We start from the raw sequence: 17,543 nt of genomic DNA on the forward strand, positions 1-17,543 counted from the left end.
GTTTGTCCCGTGTATAGGCGACACTCCTTTCTATGCAGACTCACTAGTGGGGACCTATAGCAAAATTATGAACCACAAGAATGCGCTGACCTTCCCTGATGACAGCGACATATCCAATGACGCCAAGAATCTGATCTGTGCTTTCCTGACCGACAGGTTAGATGGCCACAGACCGAGCAGCGAATCACGAAGCTTTTTGTCAGAAATCCTTTTCTTTGCATAAATTGTTTTCAGATGTAGAGAACCCTCTGTGAAAAACAAAAAATCTTAATAGCAGAGATAATGGCTCTCTTTGCATTCAGATACTTGCTGTCTTCTGCTGACATTACCATACAGAATTGCTGAAATTACTAAATTTCTCCTCCTGACCCCCACAGGGATGTTCGACTCGGCCGTAATGGTGTAGATGAAATCAAGAGGCATCCCTTCTTCAAGAATGACCAGTGGACGTGGGAGAACATCAGAGAGAGTACGAAAGTTTTCACTCTTAATGTTAAGGATTATTTTCACAACTCCCTTTTAATTTGGCTGCGGCTCACTGTTATTGCAATCATGGATCCTGCGATCATGTTTTCCATTTGACCTACTGCAGACAGTTGCAGGAAATTCTTGTAGACGAGCCATTCATTCAGTATCCTTTCTAAGACTAAACGTGATTCCTGCTCAGAGTAATAACTTGCAGCGCAGCATTTTTGAGGCCAACAATGGGGAAAGCAGTTTAAAGCAAATGTTAATGCGCTGGGATTGACACTGGAGCAAAGAGAGATTAGAAATGTAGTGCTAAATCCACTAGCTATAGTCGGTTCTTTACTGGCTTTATATTTAATACTTTACTAGGCTGAAGTCAGCACTTTGTTGCCACCGCCACCCCCATCCCGTTCGTGTATCAGGGGCTGACCAGCTCTACTAGCTGGCTGCTTTCCCTTGTTTTTAAGAGGGTCTCCAAAGAAAGAAAAAAGTCATTCCGGAGGGGGAAAAAGATAATTATATCATAATTACAGCAGATTTAAATATTTATAATATACCACAGTGATAAGAAGAAGCCAAGAAATTTTTTTTGGTTTGGGCTAACTGACTATATAAATGACTTCGTTTGCATGTATTATTTAAAAAAAAATGAACATTTTAGTTTTTAAGCTTTTGCACTTAAAAAATAGACTTACTTTGCTTCAGTATGTACTAGCCATAGGATATCAGAAATATGGTTGTCAGTAGAAATTAATACTGAAATATCATGATTCCTAACAGTTAAAACATTAAATGCAAGCTCTTTAAATACTGATCATAGTGTTAACATTGACTTAATCAGCTTTTTTAATCAGTTGTACAGGATAAGTCTTTGTGAACATTATGTGTTTATAGCCTGAAACTATCATTTCAGGTTATAAATGTTTTGGCTTATACAGGGTGGGCCATTTATATGGATACACCGTAATAAAATGGGAATGGTTGGTGATGCCCAAGATGGCATGAGGGTTAAAGTCCTGTTTGTGGCACATTAGTATATGTGAGGGGGCAAACTCCTCAAGATGGGTGGTGACCATGGTGGCCATTTAGAAGTCGGCCATCTTGGATACAACTTTTGTTTTTTCAATAGGAAGAGGGTCATGTGACACATCAAACTTATTGGTAATGTCACAAGAAAAACAATGGTGTGCTTGGTTTCAACGTAACTTTACTCTTTCATGAGTTATTTACAAGTTTCTGACCACTTATAAAATGTGTTCAATGTGCTGCCCATTGTGTTGGATTGTCAATGCAACCCTCTTCTCCCACTCTTCACACACTGATAGCAACACCGCAGGAAAAATGCCAGCACAGGCATCCAGTATGTGTAGTTTCAGGTGCTGCACATCTCGTATCTTCACACCATAGACAATTGCCTTCAGATGACCCCAAAGATAAAAGTCTAAGGGGGTCAAATCAGGAGACCTTGGGGGCCATTCAACTGGCCCACGACGACCAATCCACTTTCCAGGAGACTGTTTATCTAGGAATGCTCGGACCTGGCACCCATAATGTGGTGGTGCACCATCTTGCTGGAAAAACTCAGGGAACGTGCCAGCTTCAGTGCATAAAGAGGGAAACACATCATCATGTAGCAATTTCAAATATCCAGTGGCCTTGAGGTTTCCATTGATGAAGAATGGACCCACTATCGTTGTACCCCATATACCACACCAAACCATCACTTTTGTTGTTCCAGCAGTCTTGGAGGGATCCATCCAATGTGGGTTAGTGTCAGACCAGTAGCGGTGGTTTTATTTAACTTCACCATTCACATAAATGTTTCATCACTGAACAAAATCTTCTGCGTGAACTGAGGGTCCTGTTCCAATTTTTGTTTCGCCCATTCTGCAAATTCTGTGCGCCGATCTGGGTCATCCTCGTTGAGATGCTGCAGTAGCTGGAGTTTGTAAGGGTGCCATTTGTGAGTAGCTAATATCCGCCGAAGGGATGTTCGACTAATGCCACTCTCCAGTGACATACGACGAGTGCTACACTGTGGGCTCTTGCTGAATGAAGCTAGAACAGCCACTAGTGACAGTTTTCTTGCGTCCACGTTTTGGCAAATCCAACACTGAACCAGTTTCACGAAACCTAGCAAGCAGTTTGCTAACTGTAGCATGGGAGATGGGTGGTCTCGTAGGGTGTCTTGCATTGAAATCTGATGCAATAACCCGATTACTGCGTTCACCAGATATCAACACAATTTCGATCCGCTCCTAGCGTGTTAACCTCTTCGACATGTCAATGGCTGTGAACAAAGAGAAACTTGTAAATAACTCATGAAAGAGTAAAGTTACGTTGAAACCAAGCACACCATTGTTTTTCTTGTGACATTACCAATAAGTTTGATGTGTCACATGGCCCTCTTCCTATTGAAAAAAACAAAAGTTGTATCCAAGATGGCCGACTTCTAAATGGCCACCATGGCCACCACCCATCTTGAGGAGTTTGCCCCCTCACATATACTAATATGCCACAAACAGGACTTTAATATCAGCAACCATTCCCATTTTATTACGGTGTATCCATATAAATGGCCCACCCTGTACATCTTATAACATAGCTTAAATTCAATGTGTAGTTCATCTGTTATGATGATCTTCATCATTTCCTCCATATAAAATTTCCCACAAGTCACACCACACCTGTTGCTGCATTTGCAAACTATTTTATGTTATTACTAAGTAATCACAGTGTTGGCTTTGACTTGTTCTGAAATATCAGTTTTCATGACATCCCTGGTGTTTATTAATTAATATTAAACAAAACTTGAATGGTATCAGGACATTGACTGACTTTGTGTTATGTTATTCCCTGTAGTGAAAGACCTGCCAACACTTTTAGGAGTGTTTTCCAAAACATGTGCTCTGAATTTTTGTCATGCCCTCTAACACATGGAGGCTTTTATGTATAATAAAATTTGGTGTGTTCCCCCCCCCCCCCCTTGCCCCCCCCCCCCCCCCACACTCTTTGTTGTCTCCTTTGCTGTGTGCAGCGGCTGCCCCTGTAGTCCCCGAACTTAGCAGTGACACTGACACCAGTAACTTTGATGACATTGAGGAGGATCGGGGAGAGGAGGAGACCTTTCCCATACCAAAGGCCTTTGTGGGCAACCAGCTCCCGTTTGTAGGCTTCACCTATTACAGTAATCAACAGTAAGTCTGCCAGACTTGTTCTTTGTACCACTAAATTATGTGTGTGTTCTGCTTTTTTCCCTTCATCTTTCTTGAATTTTTATATTTATACCTGTATATATTATGTCAATACAGGTTTTTAATTGTGCATCAAGGATGCTTTAGCCATGGAGCCAAACAAACAACAACAAATTTCAGAGTAAATGTCACAGACTTATGAAAAGTTCATTGTCTGTTAACGCTTTTTTTCCCAGCCTTTTGCGAAGGTCCGCTGACACGAAGAGCAGTGACAAGCGTAGCAGTTCCACAAAAGAAGATAAGAGTCATGTGAGTACAAGTCTTCAAGACAAGGTCTTTGACACGTTGGATGTCTGCGACTTTATCTGATCAGTTGAAATGGAATGTTTCTGTTCAGTTGGAGAACCTGCAAAAACGAATCTACCAGCTAGAGGAGCAGCTGCACAGTGAAATGCAGTTGAAAGATGAGTTGGAGCAGAAATGCAGGTATGGAATAATCCTTTGTCTTACGTTCATAGCCACTTTCCAAAATACAGATTAAGACAAAGCCTCGGCTTGAAGGAAAAGAATGAAGATGTAAATTTCTTAATCCATGATGGGAAAATGAGTCTGCCTGTTAGTCTGACTAAAGACATCTTGCAAAAACGTTGAGCCTGATGAGAACAGAATAGATGAGTTGCAAACTCTAAAAAAAGTTTTGTTTCGTGGGAGGATTAATGCTTGAATGACACTTAATAACGACATGGTCCCAAAGTGTCTTCTGTCCCTTGGTGCCTCTGTGATTTTATGAGGAAACTGGAGTTTTCCATGAAACAATTTTCACAAGATTTTACAAACTTCAGCCTCATTGTTTCATCTCTGTGAGAGACATTCAGAGTGTTTATTTATTTATTTTTATTTATTTTTTCTCTTGTTGCCCCTAGGACATCAAACAACAAGATTGAAAAGATTATGAAAGAGCTGGATGAAGAGGTAAATGCCTTTTTAAAATATTTCTTCCTCGCATTATAAATTCCTGTTATCAGCTTTGCAGTACACTCCTTTGATTTTGTTAATATAGTGTGGTGTCGCTAGCAAGCTATGAAGTTAAATATATTACTGTTTCAGATCAGTGGCTAGATTAGAGCTTGTTCCCCATCCACATCAAAGCTGCTCTTTTGTTCCTCGCCTTAGGCAAACCTGAGGAAGAGCGCCGATGCCAGCTTGTCTCTGCTGGAGAAGGACAAGCTTATGCAGCAGCACAGATTCACAGAGTACCAAAGAAAAGCCGACCAGGAGTCAGAGAAGAGACGGAATTTGGAAAACGAAGGTGAACTTAATGAAATGCTGCTGAGGTTATGAGTTAGACTTCTTGCAAAATACACACACTGGTCACTTTATTAGGTACACATGTTCAACTGCTTGTTAATGCAAATATCTAATCAATCACATAGCAGGAAGTCGGTGCACGAAGGCCGGTAGATATGGTTAAGATGACCTGCTAAAGTTCAAACTGGGCATCAGAATGGGAAACAGAGGGGATATAAGTGACTTTGAAGATGGCTTGTTTGTTGGTGCCAGATGAGCTGGGATGTTTCAGAGAATGGTCCGCAAAAGAATGGCAGGAAGTTCACTGTACTCCAATGGCCTCCACAGTCAGGAGGACTCAAACCAATAAATGCAACTTTGGAATCTGATGAATGAGGGATTCTTAATTTGGATGTCCAGGCGACAAAATTGCAGAAACTGTGTGATGCTTTCGTATCAATATGGAGCCAAACGTCGGAGGAATGTTTCGAGCACCATGAAGAATGAAAGAAGTTCTAAAGGCAAATTGGTGTTCAACCCAGTACTAGCAAAGTTGGGGAGAATTTTAATCGTTGAGTAAGATGAAGTATGTACTTTTTTTTTATCAGATGAAGCCTAATGTGCTGATTGGATTACCTGATAACCTCGTACCGTCTTCATCTTCCTAACTGCTGACTTTCTGCACATGGGCTTCTGACTTGAAATTACTCTTATCAGCTCTTTTTTTACATTTAATTTAATTTATTTTTGAAGAAAAACACAAAAAAAGTCACGAATGTTCTTTGTGCTAATACTTTCTTTCAGTCCTTTAGCAGTAATTTGCTGTCCAGAGTTAATAGTTTTTGTAAACATAAAGTCTAAAAATGAAGAAAGACAAACCTGCCTCAGACACTCCTAGTCTGATCACTCTGGAAAAAAAAATGAATTACTGAATAATGAATTACTAAAAGGCACCTCAGCCATGTCACAATACATTTATAAACACACCCATAGCTAAACAAGCAGCTGCTATTATGTAGTGGTAAAATCTAATGTTCATATAATAAAGTTAATGATGTGTGTTGGCTCTAGGCTGCTGACATAAAATAATTTATACTGGGGAAACTAAATCTAACTCTGCTGTAATTGGAAAGAGGAGCTTAAATGAGGTTGAGTTTTTTTTCTTATTCTTTATTTCCTTTATTTCCCCTTAGTGTCAAATTTGAAGGAGCAGTTGGAAGATATGAAGAAAATCAGTCAGAACTCGCAAGCCTCAAATGACAAGATTACCCAGCTTCAGAATCAGGTATACAGCAGACACATGCATGCACACTCTGGAAACTGAAGGACAAAACATTAAATGTTTTTTCCCTCCCTTTGTGTTGGATTTTTTTCTTTAATTTTTATTTTGGATTGACAGCTGGAAGAGGCCAACGACTTGCTGCGTGCAGAGTCAGACACGGCGGGGAGACTGAGGAAGAGCCACACAGAGATGACCAAGTCAATGGCACATTTGGAGAATTTGAACCGTGAGCTGCAGGAGAGGAGCCGCGCAGTAGAAGGAGAGAAGGCGCAGCTGGAGAAAGAGCTCCTGCTTCTACAGAGCACCCTGGACTCTGAACGGAGGAACTACAGTCAGGACTCAGAGGAGATCAGGGAGCTGCAAGGTGACACTGATATATCACTTCGAAAACAAGTGAAATCTGCGATAGCTCGACCAGATTACAGTTTCAGTTATTGATAACTGAAAAAGCAAGTGTTACCATACAGTTAAAATACATATTTAAAAGTCCAAAGTAGAATTGAATTGGTATGAAATAATTACTTTAAAAGGCTTTAAAAAAAGAGGAAAAAACCCAGCTTCATGTCTTAACTGTCTGCCTTTATCTTTCACTCTTAGCGAGATTGTCGGGGTTGCAAGAGGATAACAAAAACTTGAAGCTTAGTCTGTCCAAGATGGAGGCGGAACGCAAACAGGCCCAGGAAAGAAGCAATAATTTGGAGAAGGTATGCATGTCACACTGAGTAGTATTTGTGCATCCAATTTGTAGACGTGTGCAAGTTGTTTGATTTTTTTGTTGTTGTTGTGTTCTTTTGTTGTTTTCCCTCGCCACAGGAAAAGAACAATTTGGAGATAGACCTGAATTACAAACTGAAGACCTTGCAGCAGCGTCTGGAGCAAGAACAGACGGAGCACAGGGTGACGCGGGCACAGCTCACTGACAAATACGAGTCTATCGAAGAAGCCAAATCAGCTGCCATGTCTGGTATGTCAGGCCTACGTGCGCTCATGCCCTGCTTCCCCCCCCCCTCTAATTCAAATCATTAAGATTCTTTTTTTGCTTTGACTGTTCTATTTGTCTCAAATATTATTACCTTTTCTCTCTGCCTCATGGTTATTTTCTACTATCTTATAAGAAGTCACCTCCAGGTTCTGTTTTCGGTGAGAGGAATTCATGGTGCAAAGCAATGAGCGTGTTAGGACATTGCCTTGTTGCATATTCAGGTTTTTTTTTTTTTGCAATAGAATGATACAGCAAAAGATTCACCCAGACGGCTCAGCTTGGTGATACATACAAAAAAGAAAACATTAAAATGAGCTTTTCTGTATCAAATGTCTCTATGCAATTTTCGAGCTTTGAACAGACGCCAGTTGAAACCTGTTGCCGTCTTTCTGTTCCCTCATTCCTGCATATATTATCTGCAGTGAACTTGAAGAGTTGTTAAATGGTAGTTATCCCCGAAAACCAAACAGCCATTACACTAACTGCTTTTTCAAATATGTTCTCCAGCTGTCCAGCAGAAGATGTCAGAGGAGACGGGAGCAAGGATGAGGGCAGAGAGCCGGGTGGTGGAGGTTGAGAAGCAGTGCTCAATGTTGGAGTTTGACCTTAAGCAGTCTGTGCAGAAAATGGAGCAGCTGATGAAGCAAAAGGAACGGCTGGAGGATGAGGTAACTGAGCGATCCTCACAATGGAGTTTTGTGTGTCATTTTATTTCTTTCAGCGCCGTGATTCCTAGAATTCTTTCCCGCCCTCTCGTTCTTCTCCAGGTGAAGAATCTGCAGATTCAGGTAGAGCAGGAGTCAAGCAAACGCATCCAGATTCAGAACGACCTGAAGACCCGCATGCAGGAGATGGACCGTCTTAGGTGTTCAGAGAAACAGCTCAAACAAGAGATCAACACATCACTGGAAAGTAAACGCTCACTGGAGTTTCAGCTGGCACAACTGTCCAAGTAAGTTTCACCTTTTAGTTAGAAAACTCAATGTTTGTTTTTCTCTTAAAATGTTATCCATGTTGTCTGCTCACTAGTTATAGAGCCTTAAACATTATCAAATATGATGGAGATAAAATTGATGATTAATAGTTATATATACATGAAATGGGGCATTTGCACCATTGTGTCAGTTAATTTAACCTGGAAACAAACTGGCAGTAGCTGTAGCCAGGAGGGCTTATTTTCTCTTACTGCTGCACTGGCCAGTAATGCTCCTTGGAAGTCGGGGTGTAAATTGCCCTATAATTGCCTCCTATTTTCATAAAAGTGCTGTTATTCCAGCTTAGAGCGTGACTCTCAAAGCTGTTCTGCTACAGTGTTTACACCACAGGATTAGCGTTTACTCTCAGTCCAGCTCCATCTACTTGATTGCTAATCCTCTGGCTAGTTTGCTCTACTGCGTCGGCTGACTAGGCTGAATTAAGATGTCAGGTCTCTTTTTTGTTTTCCTGGCTGAAGTGTTTTGGTTGCTGTGTAAAATATGATACATGTTGGATTTACTAAAGAAAAAAAATCAAACACCTAACATATTTGTTTTGGCGTGCTAACAGACAGTACAGAGGCAACGAGGGACAGATGAGGGAACTTCAGGACCAGCTTGAGGCTGAACAGTATTTTTCTGTGAGTATATGTCACAGTTTCTCTGTCGTGCTCATTTAATGTGAAAAGCTCCAGCTAATCTCGTTTTTTTCTCCCTCAGACGCTTTACAAAACTCAGGTCAAAGAACTAAAAGAGGAGATTGAGGAAAGGAACCGGCAGATACAGGAGGCTAATAAGAAGGTGCAGGATTTGTGCAACGAAAGGTAAGAGGCTCGGTTCTCCTCATGCATATTGCAGCCTTCTTATATATCTAAATAACCTTTAACCTTTTGTAAGTATTCCTCATTTCTTTCAGCTTTTGCTGTTTGATGGGGGGAAAATTCAAGTGATGAGGTTTTTTCTTTTTTAAAATCAAACTTCCTTTATCCTGCACACAGGGATTCCTTGTCTGCACAGCTGGATCTGACAGTGACCAAGGCCGAGTCAGAACAGCTTGCTCGGGCACTTCAGGAGGAGCAGTATTTCGAGCTCAGCCAAGAGAACAAGAAAGCAGTGACAAGGCATAAGCAGGAGATTGGGGAGAGAGAGGCTACTATTGCACGGGTGAGCCTTCAAACACACACTGACAGCATTTTCTTTATTCCCACACTCATATTCATTGCTCAATTTCTAATTCTGTTAACTTAAAGTAGAGAAAATAAACATCTTCATATTTTTGCACAGCTTGAGGAATCCTATAAAACTCTGACCAAAGATGTGGAGAATCTCAGCAGAGAGAAGACGGAGTTAAGTGAAAAGCTTCGTATTCAGGATGAAGGTACTGTGCTTTTCATGATGCGCACATCTCCGCGTTGTAATTAATGTCGATGTACAAGCTTATTCCCCTTGTCTCTCTCAGAATATGTCGCTCAGAAGGAAGAAATTGAAAAATCAATCAAGGCCAACTACGAGAAGATCCTCTACACAGAGCGCACACTGAAGACTCAGGTAAGAGCCTCTTACTTTTCGAGAAGTTACTCCATACTGTTCCTGTAAACAAGTGGAGAGATGCGGCCGATGTGTTCAACTGTTCGGTCTTTTCCATCCGTCAGGCGGTGAACAAACTGGCAGAGATCATGAATCGTAAAGACATGAAGCTGGACCAGAAGAAGAAGGGTAGCACAGCTGATCTGCGGAAAAAGGAGAAGGAAAACCGCAAGCTTCAGCTGGAGCTTAATCAGGAGAAGGAAAAGTTTAACCACATGGCCATCAAATACCAGAAGGAGCTGAGCGAGATGCAGGCGGTACGTGAACGTCTGGTTGCGCTGCGGCCCAGTATGATGATCTGTGGACTATTATTTGGTTTTAACCTTTGACCTTCCTACCACCAGCAATTGGCAGAGGAAAGCACGTATCGCAACGAGTTGCAGATGCAGCTGGACAGCAAGGAGAGCGACATCGAGCAGCTCCGGGAGAAACTGAACGACCTGCAGCAGCGCATGGATAACTCCAGCGTCACCAGCCTGCAGACAGACGAGACGGACAGTAATATCGCAGGTATGTTCCCAGCCCGTCACAGCTGCTGTTGCCTTTATCGATCACAGTGACAGTTAAAAATCAAATAAACTTACACTCGTGAACTTTGATCTGGTGACGAAGTTATGCGGTGTGGGATTTTACTTGGTTGAAAACTTGACTTACTTTGTTTGTGTCAGTTAGCGTAGGTACCACGAGGACTCGATTCCTGAAGTATAACCTTCTGAATATGATTTTTGTTTTGGTTTATTTGACACATTTGACTTTTGTCTCGTCTAAAATAAGTCTCCCTTTCAGGTTTTATTCTTTTAAATGTGTTGTTTTTAGTTCATGAGCCAAAAGATCTGAATCTGTATTTAGAGCATCATGTGAATGATTTTTTTCCAAGCAGTTTAAGTTTAGTACAGTAAGGTGTTAGAAGGCAGGGAAGCAGCTGTACTGACTCACTTAATTCTCTTTCTAATGCATCACCTTCTTAAATGACATCTAACATGTGTATGAATATATGTTGTGCTGGCTGTTTTCATGTTTGTTGGTAGCTGTGGTTAAATCAATCTCTTCTTTATTTCCCTCATGCCCAGTTGGTTCTCCTTGCTCTTCTTATCTTTGTAACTTCCATTCCTTTTCCTCTGTGAGTAACTCGGTGAATCAGCCCCTTTTTGCCCGGCCTGCGTTGCTGCTGTTGTATGTGTGTGTACTGTAGTTTTTTTTTTGTTGTTTTTTTTCCCCTCCACCCAATTTCTCAAGTATTGTTTTGCCAGAGGTGTGACAGCCATATCTGCTGGGAGAATTCAACAGCACTTTTGAAAGAAGCCTGTCAGAGTGTGGGGAGTGAATCAGCTCTAGAGGAGAAAAAAATAATGTAATGACTAACAGTGACGAGATATTACGAGAGAGCGCTGGGAGTGAATTTGCTTAATGTCACGAGGCCGACCTGAGCAGTGAAGCAGCCAAATTAGAACAAAGTTTACTGACACAACACCCGGTGTGAGGTCTGCCGCGTCACTCTCAGCACCTTTTAAATGTCTCCAAACACTGGAACAAACGTGTTCTTCAAACACGCAACACCCTTGTGTCTGTGTCGGCATGCTCACCACAAATCGCTGCTCGTTTGGACACGAAGACCTCCCTCACGACCTCACATGTAGTAGACAAATCCCACTTTTTTGTGGTTTTTTTTTTTTTTTCCCTACTGAACCTGTTTAGATTGTGTTGTTTCAGCTGCATGCACTTGCATTTATGATTTAATTTTTGAATAAAGATAACACACATTTGTTTCTGTGAAAGGAGCGAGTGATCAAGCTAATAGCTAGGTTTCATTTGACGTAGACGTGACGTCGACGTAAAGCGCGAAATTTGACTGGCGGTCGGAAGTGAAAAAGATAAGCGCAAAATCACGGACAGACAGTACGCAAAATGCCTATGTCCTGTTGTGTTTACGGATGCTCCAGTAGGTCGACCAGAGAAACTGATAAACGGTATTTTAGGGTACCAAAAATAGCCCAACGAAGAGGAGAAAAATGGAAAATTCTAACCGAAAAACGTAGGAAAAAATGGATTTTAAATTTACGTTTACAGTCGGGAGGAGCAGAGTCTGCCAATGCCCGTGTCTGCAGCGACCACTTCGTCAGAGGTAATGTTATGTTTGCAAACGAACTTATTAGCATTAGGTTGTCGTTAAATTCTCGTTTACTTAGTGCTTTTAAGTTAGTAGTCTAATATTGACTTGATTGGGACTATAGGCTGCCCAAGTGCTTTGGATGACGAAGAGTCGGAGGACTGGGCTCCGACGGTCAATCTCGGCTACGAACGAAAACCCAGATCGGAATCAGTTCTCAAACGAGAGAAAAGAATGAAGCTTAAGGCAGAACAGCATCGATGTGCAGAGGCGATTTTGGATATGCAACAGACGGCTGAGAGCCCGGATTTGAGCCTAGTGACAGTGGAGAACAGGCTACTAACCCTGCCATACAATTGCAATGAGCTGCAATCACTTCTCCATCCTCCTTTGCAATTACCCAAGTCTTCAGAGGTGTCTCGTTAGACCGCTGAGAATGGTTTACCTTGAAACAAACAACTGTCACTCTAACGAAGTCCTAAGGATGTGGCATGTTTGTTGACGTTAAAGCCGCTACCGCTAACTGTTAGCGTGTTTAAAAAGCAATATAAGAACAAACACTCACCCTTGCAAACACCAAACTGTATCCATCACGGAGACGTTTTGTTCCAAGGTTGTGGACCCACCCGCTGACAAAAAAAATTGTACGCCTCCAGACTCTTGAAAGCTTTCATTTGCTGCCTAGTGTAGTAAGAAGTCTGGAGGACCAAGTAGTTGGTGATATCCACAGCCTCGATAGTAGGCAAATCCTTTACTTCTGTGGTGTATTCGGACATTTTCAAAGAATACGGATCACGTCTGATATATTTTTTAACTATCTGTTTATATCTCTCCCGAGAAACGGGGTCTAAAGTTGCACAATAGCTGCTCTCCTGACTCTCCACAGTGTCCTCCATGTTTACTTCCGCCCTCCACTCAAAAATCGCGCTGCCTCCGCACGTCATCAGAACCACGTGACCGCAACCCAACTATTGAATTCCAGCTGCACAAATACTACATCAGGATTTTTAACATACTTTTGCAGTCTTACATGCTCTCTTAGCATGCTATAAGAAGGCCTTACTCATACTAATATTCTCTTCTTGCATGGGTGTGTGAAGTTGCAGCCTGGGATAGCTACAGTCTTCTCTTGTCACCTACTCCAGTGCACTTAACCTTAACGCTGGCAAACTCCCGAGGAGTTCACCAGCGTTTTATTTATTTATTCATTTATTTATTGACTTGTTCTTTATTTTTCTCCCCAGTTGAGTTTGGACCTGATTTGCTGCATGGCCTTCATCTAGTGTCTCTAAATACTTGCACAGAATATTTCTTTTCATGTTTTTCTTCTTTGCTGCTTTTCAGAGTCCAGATTGGAGGGTTGGCTGTCTATTCCTAATCGTGCTAACATCAAAAGATACGGATGGAAGAAGCAGGTGTGTGTCGCACGGTTCCTTTGCTCGCTCACATTTTTCATTATGCAGAAAGAGGTTTCACCAACCCTCTCATTTGTCTCTGCAACATTTGCAGTATGTGGTAGTGAGTAGTAAGAAGATTCTGTTCTACAATGACGAGCAGGATAAGGAGCAGTCCAACCCCTCGATGGTACTGGATATCGAGTAAGTGTTTTTCTTTGTGGCATCTTCTTCTTGCTAGCTCGGTCTTCTTGAAAAATGTAGAGAAGAAAAAGTAACAAAGGTTAATGGATTTCTCCTCTTTTTATACCTTCTTGTGTAGCAAACTGTTTCATGTGAGGCCAGTCACGCAAGGAGATGTGTACCGAGCTGAGACTGATGAGATTCCAAGGATTTTCCAGGTAGGCTTTTTTTTGTTGTTGTTTTTTAATGTGCAGTTTTATTTTTATGTTCACATTTCCATGCAGTCATGAATAGAGTTTGCTCAGCCACAGAAACAAGGCCCTGTCTATCTCTCTCTAACTATTCAGATTTTGTATGCTAATGAGGGAGAGTGCAGGAAGGAGGCGGATCTAGAGACAGTCCCTCAGGGCGACAAGACCAACTGTCTCCCACACAAAGGCCACGAGTTCATCCCCACGTTATATCACTTCCCTTCAAACTGCGAGGCCTGTGCCAAGCCTCTGTGGCACGTCTTCAAGCCGCCTCCGGCCCTGGAGTGTCGCCGCTGCCACGTGAAGTGCCACAAGGACCACCTTGACAAAAAGGAGGATGTTATTGCTCCTTGCAAAGGTAAAACACAAATTCTTATCTCTGCAGGCTAAGCTGGTATCACGAGCATTTTAAGACAATAAACAGTCCGTATCTATAAATCCTTGAAGGTGTTTTCTAGTTTACGTACAGGCTCTAAGTTGGAATTCACTGACGAAGCATTTTGGGATACTCAAAGTAAACAGGACAAATTGGTTATTGTTGCAGCTAAACTCAGAGGTTTCTAAGGGAGTTCTTGTTGTTGTTTAATTTCAGTATCAGTCATATAAACATTGTTTATATCCTTGAGGCCTTTTTGTTGAAAGAAAGTATTTTAAAGCGTTGTTTACATCCTTGTTTCGTCCTCCCTTGGCAAATTCCAGCTTATGTTGACACGTCACTGCCACTTGTTCATCAGTGAAATAGTGTGAAACCACTGGCACGATCAGGTTTTGTACCACACATCTGCTAATGTGTAAACAAAGTCATTTGGAGGACTTGGATAGTTCGAGGTCATGTTTTTAAGGCTTGATTGTGTCATCCTGTCCAGTAAACTACGACGTGACCTCTGCCCGGGACATGCTGCTGCTGGCTCTGACCCAAGACGAGCAGAAGAAATGGATCGGCCACCTCGGAAAGAAGATTCCCAAGACCCCGCCGTCGACATTCACAAGAGCCTCGCCGCGGTCCATGTCCACTCGCTCTGGACCCAACCAATCCTTCCGCAAGAACCCTAAAAGCAATACAGGAAAGCTGAGGTAACTTGATAACTTTGAAATAAAACCCATCTCGTCAGACCTTATTTGTATTTATTTATTAACTCAGATTGCGTTTACATATTTTCACTAATGGTGAAATAACTTTAGATAACTAGGATAAAACGTGAGTATTTTTTCTCTTCAGGCAGTCAGTCAGGGTGTGCTGCAGTCAGTAGCCTTTTTTTTCTCTCTCTCTCCTCAAACCCATCTTGTGGGCTGAGATGTGGTCAAGTCAGTCATGTGACCTGCTGTTTGTCTCCTGTGTTGTAGCAGAGCGCAGTCCACCCTCCAAGCAGCAGACACAACATCGAGCACTTGTTGACAGGAACTTCTTCAGAAAGTTTTTGTGTGTGTGTGTGTGTGTGTGTGTGTGTGTGTGTGTGTGTGTGTGTGTGTGTGTGTGTGTGTGTGTGTGTGTGTGTGTGTGTGTGTGTGTGTGTGCGTTTTTAAAAAACAGACTTTTTTCTATGACTTTAAACTTGTCTATTTATTAATTGTGTTATTGGGTGTTTCAAATTCAAGAGACACTTCCTGGTTGCTTGGTTGACTCTTGGGCTCTGTGCAGTTGGCACTTGGGATTTTCTAATTGGCACTAATGTGTTGTTGGGGTCAGTTACTAACTTCATATTCTTACATGGCAACTCTCATTAGACCAATATTCAGGATTTTTACATTACTGGTCAAACATCATGAAAAGGTGTTATAGTGTCTGTAAGCCAGCTTTTCTGTTTCTGTTGTTAGACTGGGTTACTAACGAAGGTTTTTTATTTTATTTTGAAAAGGCCTTTCTTTTACTGGACACCTGTCTCTGTTCTTCTTTCAGCTAACCGTCTGAACCGTTGGGATTTTTCTCTGGACTCTAAACTTTCCCTTCCTTCCTCATCCTCAAAAATGGAAAGAAACTGTATTGCATAGATAATTCATTAAAAAACAAAAAAAACAAAGCTAAAAAAATATATGTATATTGACAAATAACCAACGCTGGAGAAATTGCAACACACTTCAGACACAAGGCATCGTGGACATTAAAAAAGCAAGGGGAGGGAGTCACTTGACCAACTCAGCAAACTTGCAGCTCTACGTTTTCACCAGAAGATGGCGCACACGTCTTGATCTAAAGATGGACAACAGAGGGAGAGAGGGACTCCTGTCATGTAGACATCCTGTGCTTCATATCATGTGAGAGTTGGAATGGAAACTGGAAGGTAAAAGGGGGTTTTGCTGGGACTGCTGCATGTATGTGTTCAGTTTAAGGTACTGTCATACAGGGATTGCAGATCTGCGGCAAAAGGTTGTGTCTCAGGGGCGGAAAATTGATATCTATTTAGTAATTTCTTTCCCCCACCTGTCGGATAACGTGGGCTTTAATGCAACTATGCTTTTGTTTTGTTTTGGTTTTGTTGTTGTTGTTTTTTTTTTTTAATGACTGATGCCTTCATCTAACGTCTCTGGCCTTTTTGCCTTTATTCTTATCACTCTGCAAGTCAGTTATATCAGGTTTGGGACAACGTATTGGGACATGAGTATTAGATGTTTTGAGTATTGAGTGAGGAGCATGCAAGATCATCATTTAAATCTATGCATTGTTTTTATTATAATTATTTTTATTGCTCCAAGCCATAAGGAAAATTCCATTGTAATGGTATATAGGAGTCCTAAAACTTTTTTTGTTTATTTGGTACATTGTCTGTAATATTTTTTTTTTTTGTGTATTCAGTGTATTTTTTCTTTGTAATGTATTGCCTTACATTGATTCATAGATAAGTGGTTCAAAAGGAAAACATTAAGTTAACAAATGTAAAACTGCACTGTTTGACTTGACTGTAAATTATTTGTAGAAGACTAAACAGGTGTAGCATTTGGCCCACCTAGTGCCTTACCGTTTGGATATTGATTTTACTGCCATATGTTTTTCTTTCCTTTTTTTTTTGTTGTTGAAACAAGACAAATCTGAATTCTTCCATCATTTTTTTTTTAAGAATTTGCCACACGTGTGTGGTTTTATCAGAACTTGCTTTGTCTGGTTTGAATATATATAAAAAATTATATATATAAATAAATATATTAGATTACCTCTTTATGAACACATAGCAATAGAGTTTGTGTAAAAACAAAGTCCCCGTTCTTGGTTCATATCATAAATTTGAGGAGGATGTATCTTAAAAACAAGCCCGTGTCAATGATTGTCCTCGATTGCAAGTCATTTTCTCTAACATGGTAATGTCCCGCTAATGCAAACACCCCCACAGTGTATAATATGAGAGAGACATAAGGATTATGGAATACCTCCACAGTCTTTTTATGTGTAACGTTTTGTTCAGTTAAAAACAAAAAGCACTGGAACTATGATCTACTCGTGTCTTGGATAATTTGCATGGTTAAATTGCATTGGAATCCGCACTGATGGATATGTCAATAAACATATCTCTGTCATTCATTGTATAGTAGTTTTCACTTTAGATGTCATTTATGTTTTTGTATCAGGCCAGCTGGGACAGATTCAAGGACCCCTAAGCACATCTTTATATGCTAATTTAACTCTGCTAATCTTGACACTTTTATTCTCACCAGGTTTATTTTTGGGCCTTTTTCACTTTTATTTTGAACAGGACATCAGAGCACACATGCAGGAAATGTCCTATTGTGGGGTCAAACCCAGGCCTTTGCACAAGGGTTCACCATATTGGTCTTCTGCTTAATCACTAAACTATAGCGGCACAATTAATTGTAGTTTTGTGCTTTTATATTCTAAAAAAAATA

General features: G+C 41.1%; 1 protein-coding gene across 2 annotated transcripts in view; it reads left to right on the top strand.

Moving 5' to 3' along the window:
- Nucleotides 1–17,216, top strand: part of rock1 (Rho-associated, coiled-coil containing protein kinase 1) — a 34,176-nt gene extending 16,960 nt beyond the window's left edge. The window contains exons 8-33 of one of the 2 annotated variants that reach the window (XM_026150799.1): nt 18–156; nt 378–469; nt 3,506–3,665; nt 3,899–3,971; nt 4,060–4,148; nt 4,586–4,634; nt 4,836–4,971; nt 6,143–6,234; nt 6,349–6,595; nt 6,829–6,935; nt 7,045–7,195; nt 7,721–7,881; nt 7,981–8,165; nt 8,759–8,828; nt 8,908–9,011; nt 9,186–9,351; nt 9,472–9,565; nt 9,647–9,735; nt 9,840–10,031; nt 10,119–10,284; nt 13,226–13,296; nt 13,391–13,479; nt 13,598–13,676; nt 13,806–14,067; nt 14,576–14,783; nt 15,607–17,216. In XM_026150799.1, the coding sequence (XP_026006584.1) occupies nt 18–156; nt 378–469; nt 3,506–3,665; nt 3,899–3,971; nt 4,060–4,148; nt 4,586–4,634; nt 4,836–4,971; nt 6,143–6,234; nt 6,349–6,595; nt 6,829–6,935; nt 7,045–7,195; nt 7,721–7,881; nt 7,981–8,165; nt 8,759–8,828; nt 8,908–9,011; nt 9,186–9,351; nt 9,472–9,565; nt 9,647–9,735; nt 9,840–10,031; nt 10,119–10,284; nt 13,226–13,296; nt 13,391–13,479; nt 13,598–13,676; nt 13,806–14,067; nt 14,576–14,783; nt 15,607–15,610 (3,275 nt within the window). In that variant the 3' untranslated portion in view covers nt 15,611–17,216. Of the gene's footprint in view, nt 1–17; nt 157–377; nt 470–3,505; nt 3,666–3,898; nt 3,972–4,059; nt 4,149–4,585; nt 4,635–4,835; nt 4,972–6,142; nt 6,235–6,348; nt 6,596–6,828; nt 6,936–7,044; nt 7,196–7,720; nt 7,882–7,980; nt 8,166–8,758; nt 8,829–8,907; nt 9,012–9,185; nt 9,352–9,471; nt 9,566–9,646; nt 9,736–9,839; nt 10,032–10,118; nt 10,285–13,225; nt 13,297–13,390; nt 13,480–13,597; nt 13,677–13,805; nt 14,068–14,575; nt 14,784–15,053; nt 15,162–15,606 lie in introns of those variants that run through there. The other variant, XM_026150798.1, reaches the window with a different exon arrangement.
- The last annotated feature ends 327 nt before the right edge of the window (nt 17,217–17,543 follow it).

Source organism: Astatotilapia calliptera, chromosome 18 (assembly GCF_900246225.1).
Source record: "Astatotilapia calliptera chromosome 18, fAstCal1.2, whole genome shotgun sequence".
Lineage (NCBI taxonomy): Eukaryota > Metazoa > Chordata > Actinopteri > Cichliformes > Cichlidae > Astatotilapia > Astatotilapia calliptera.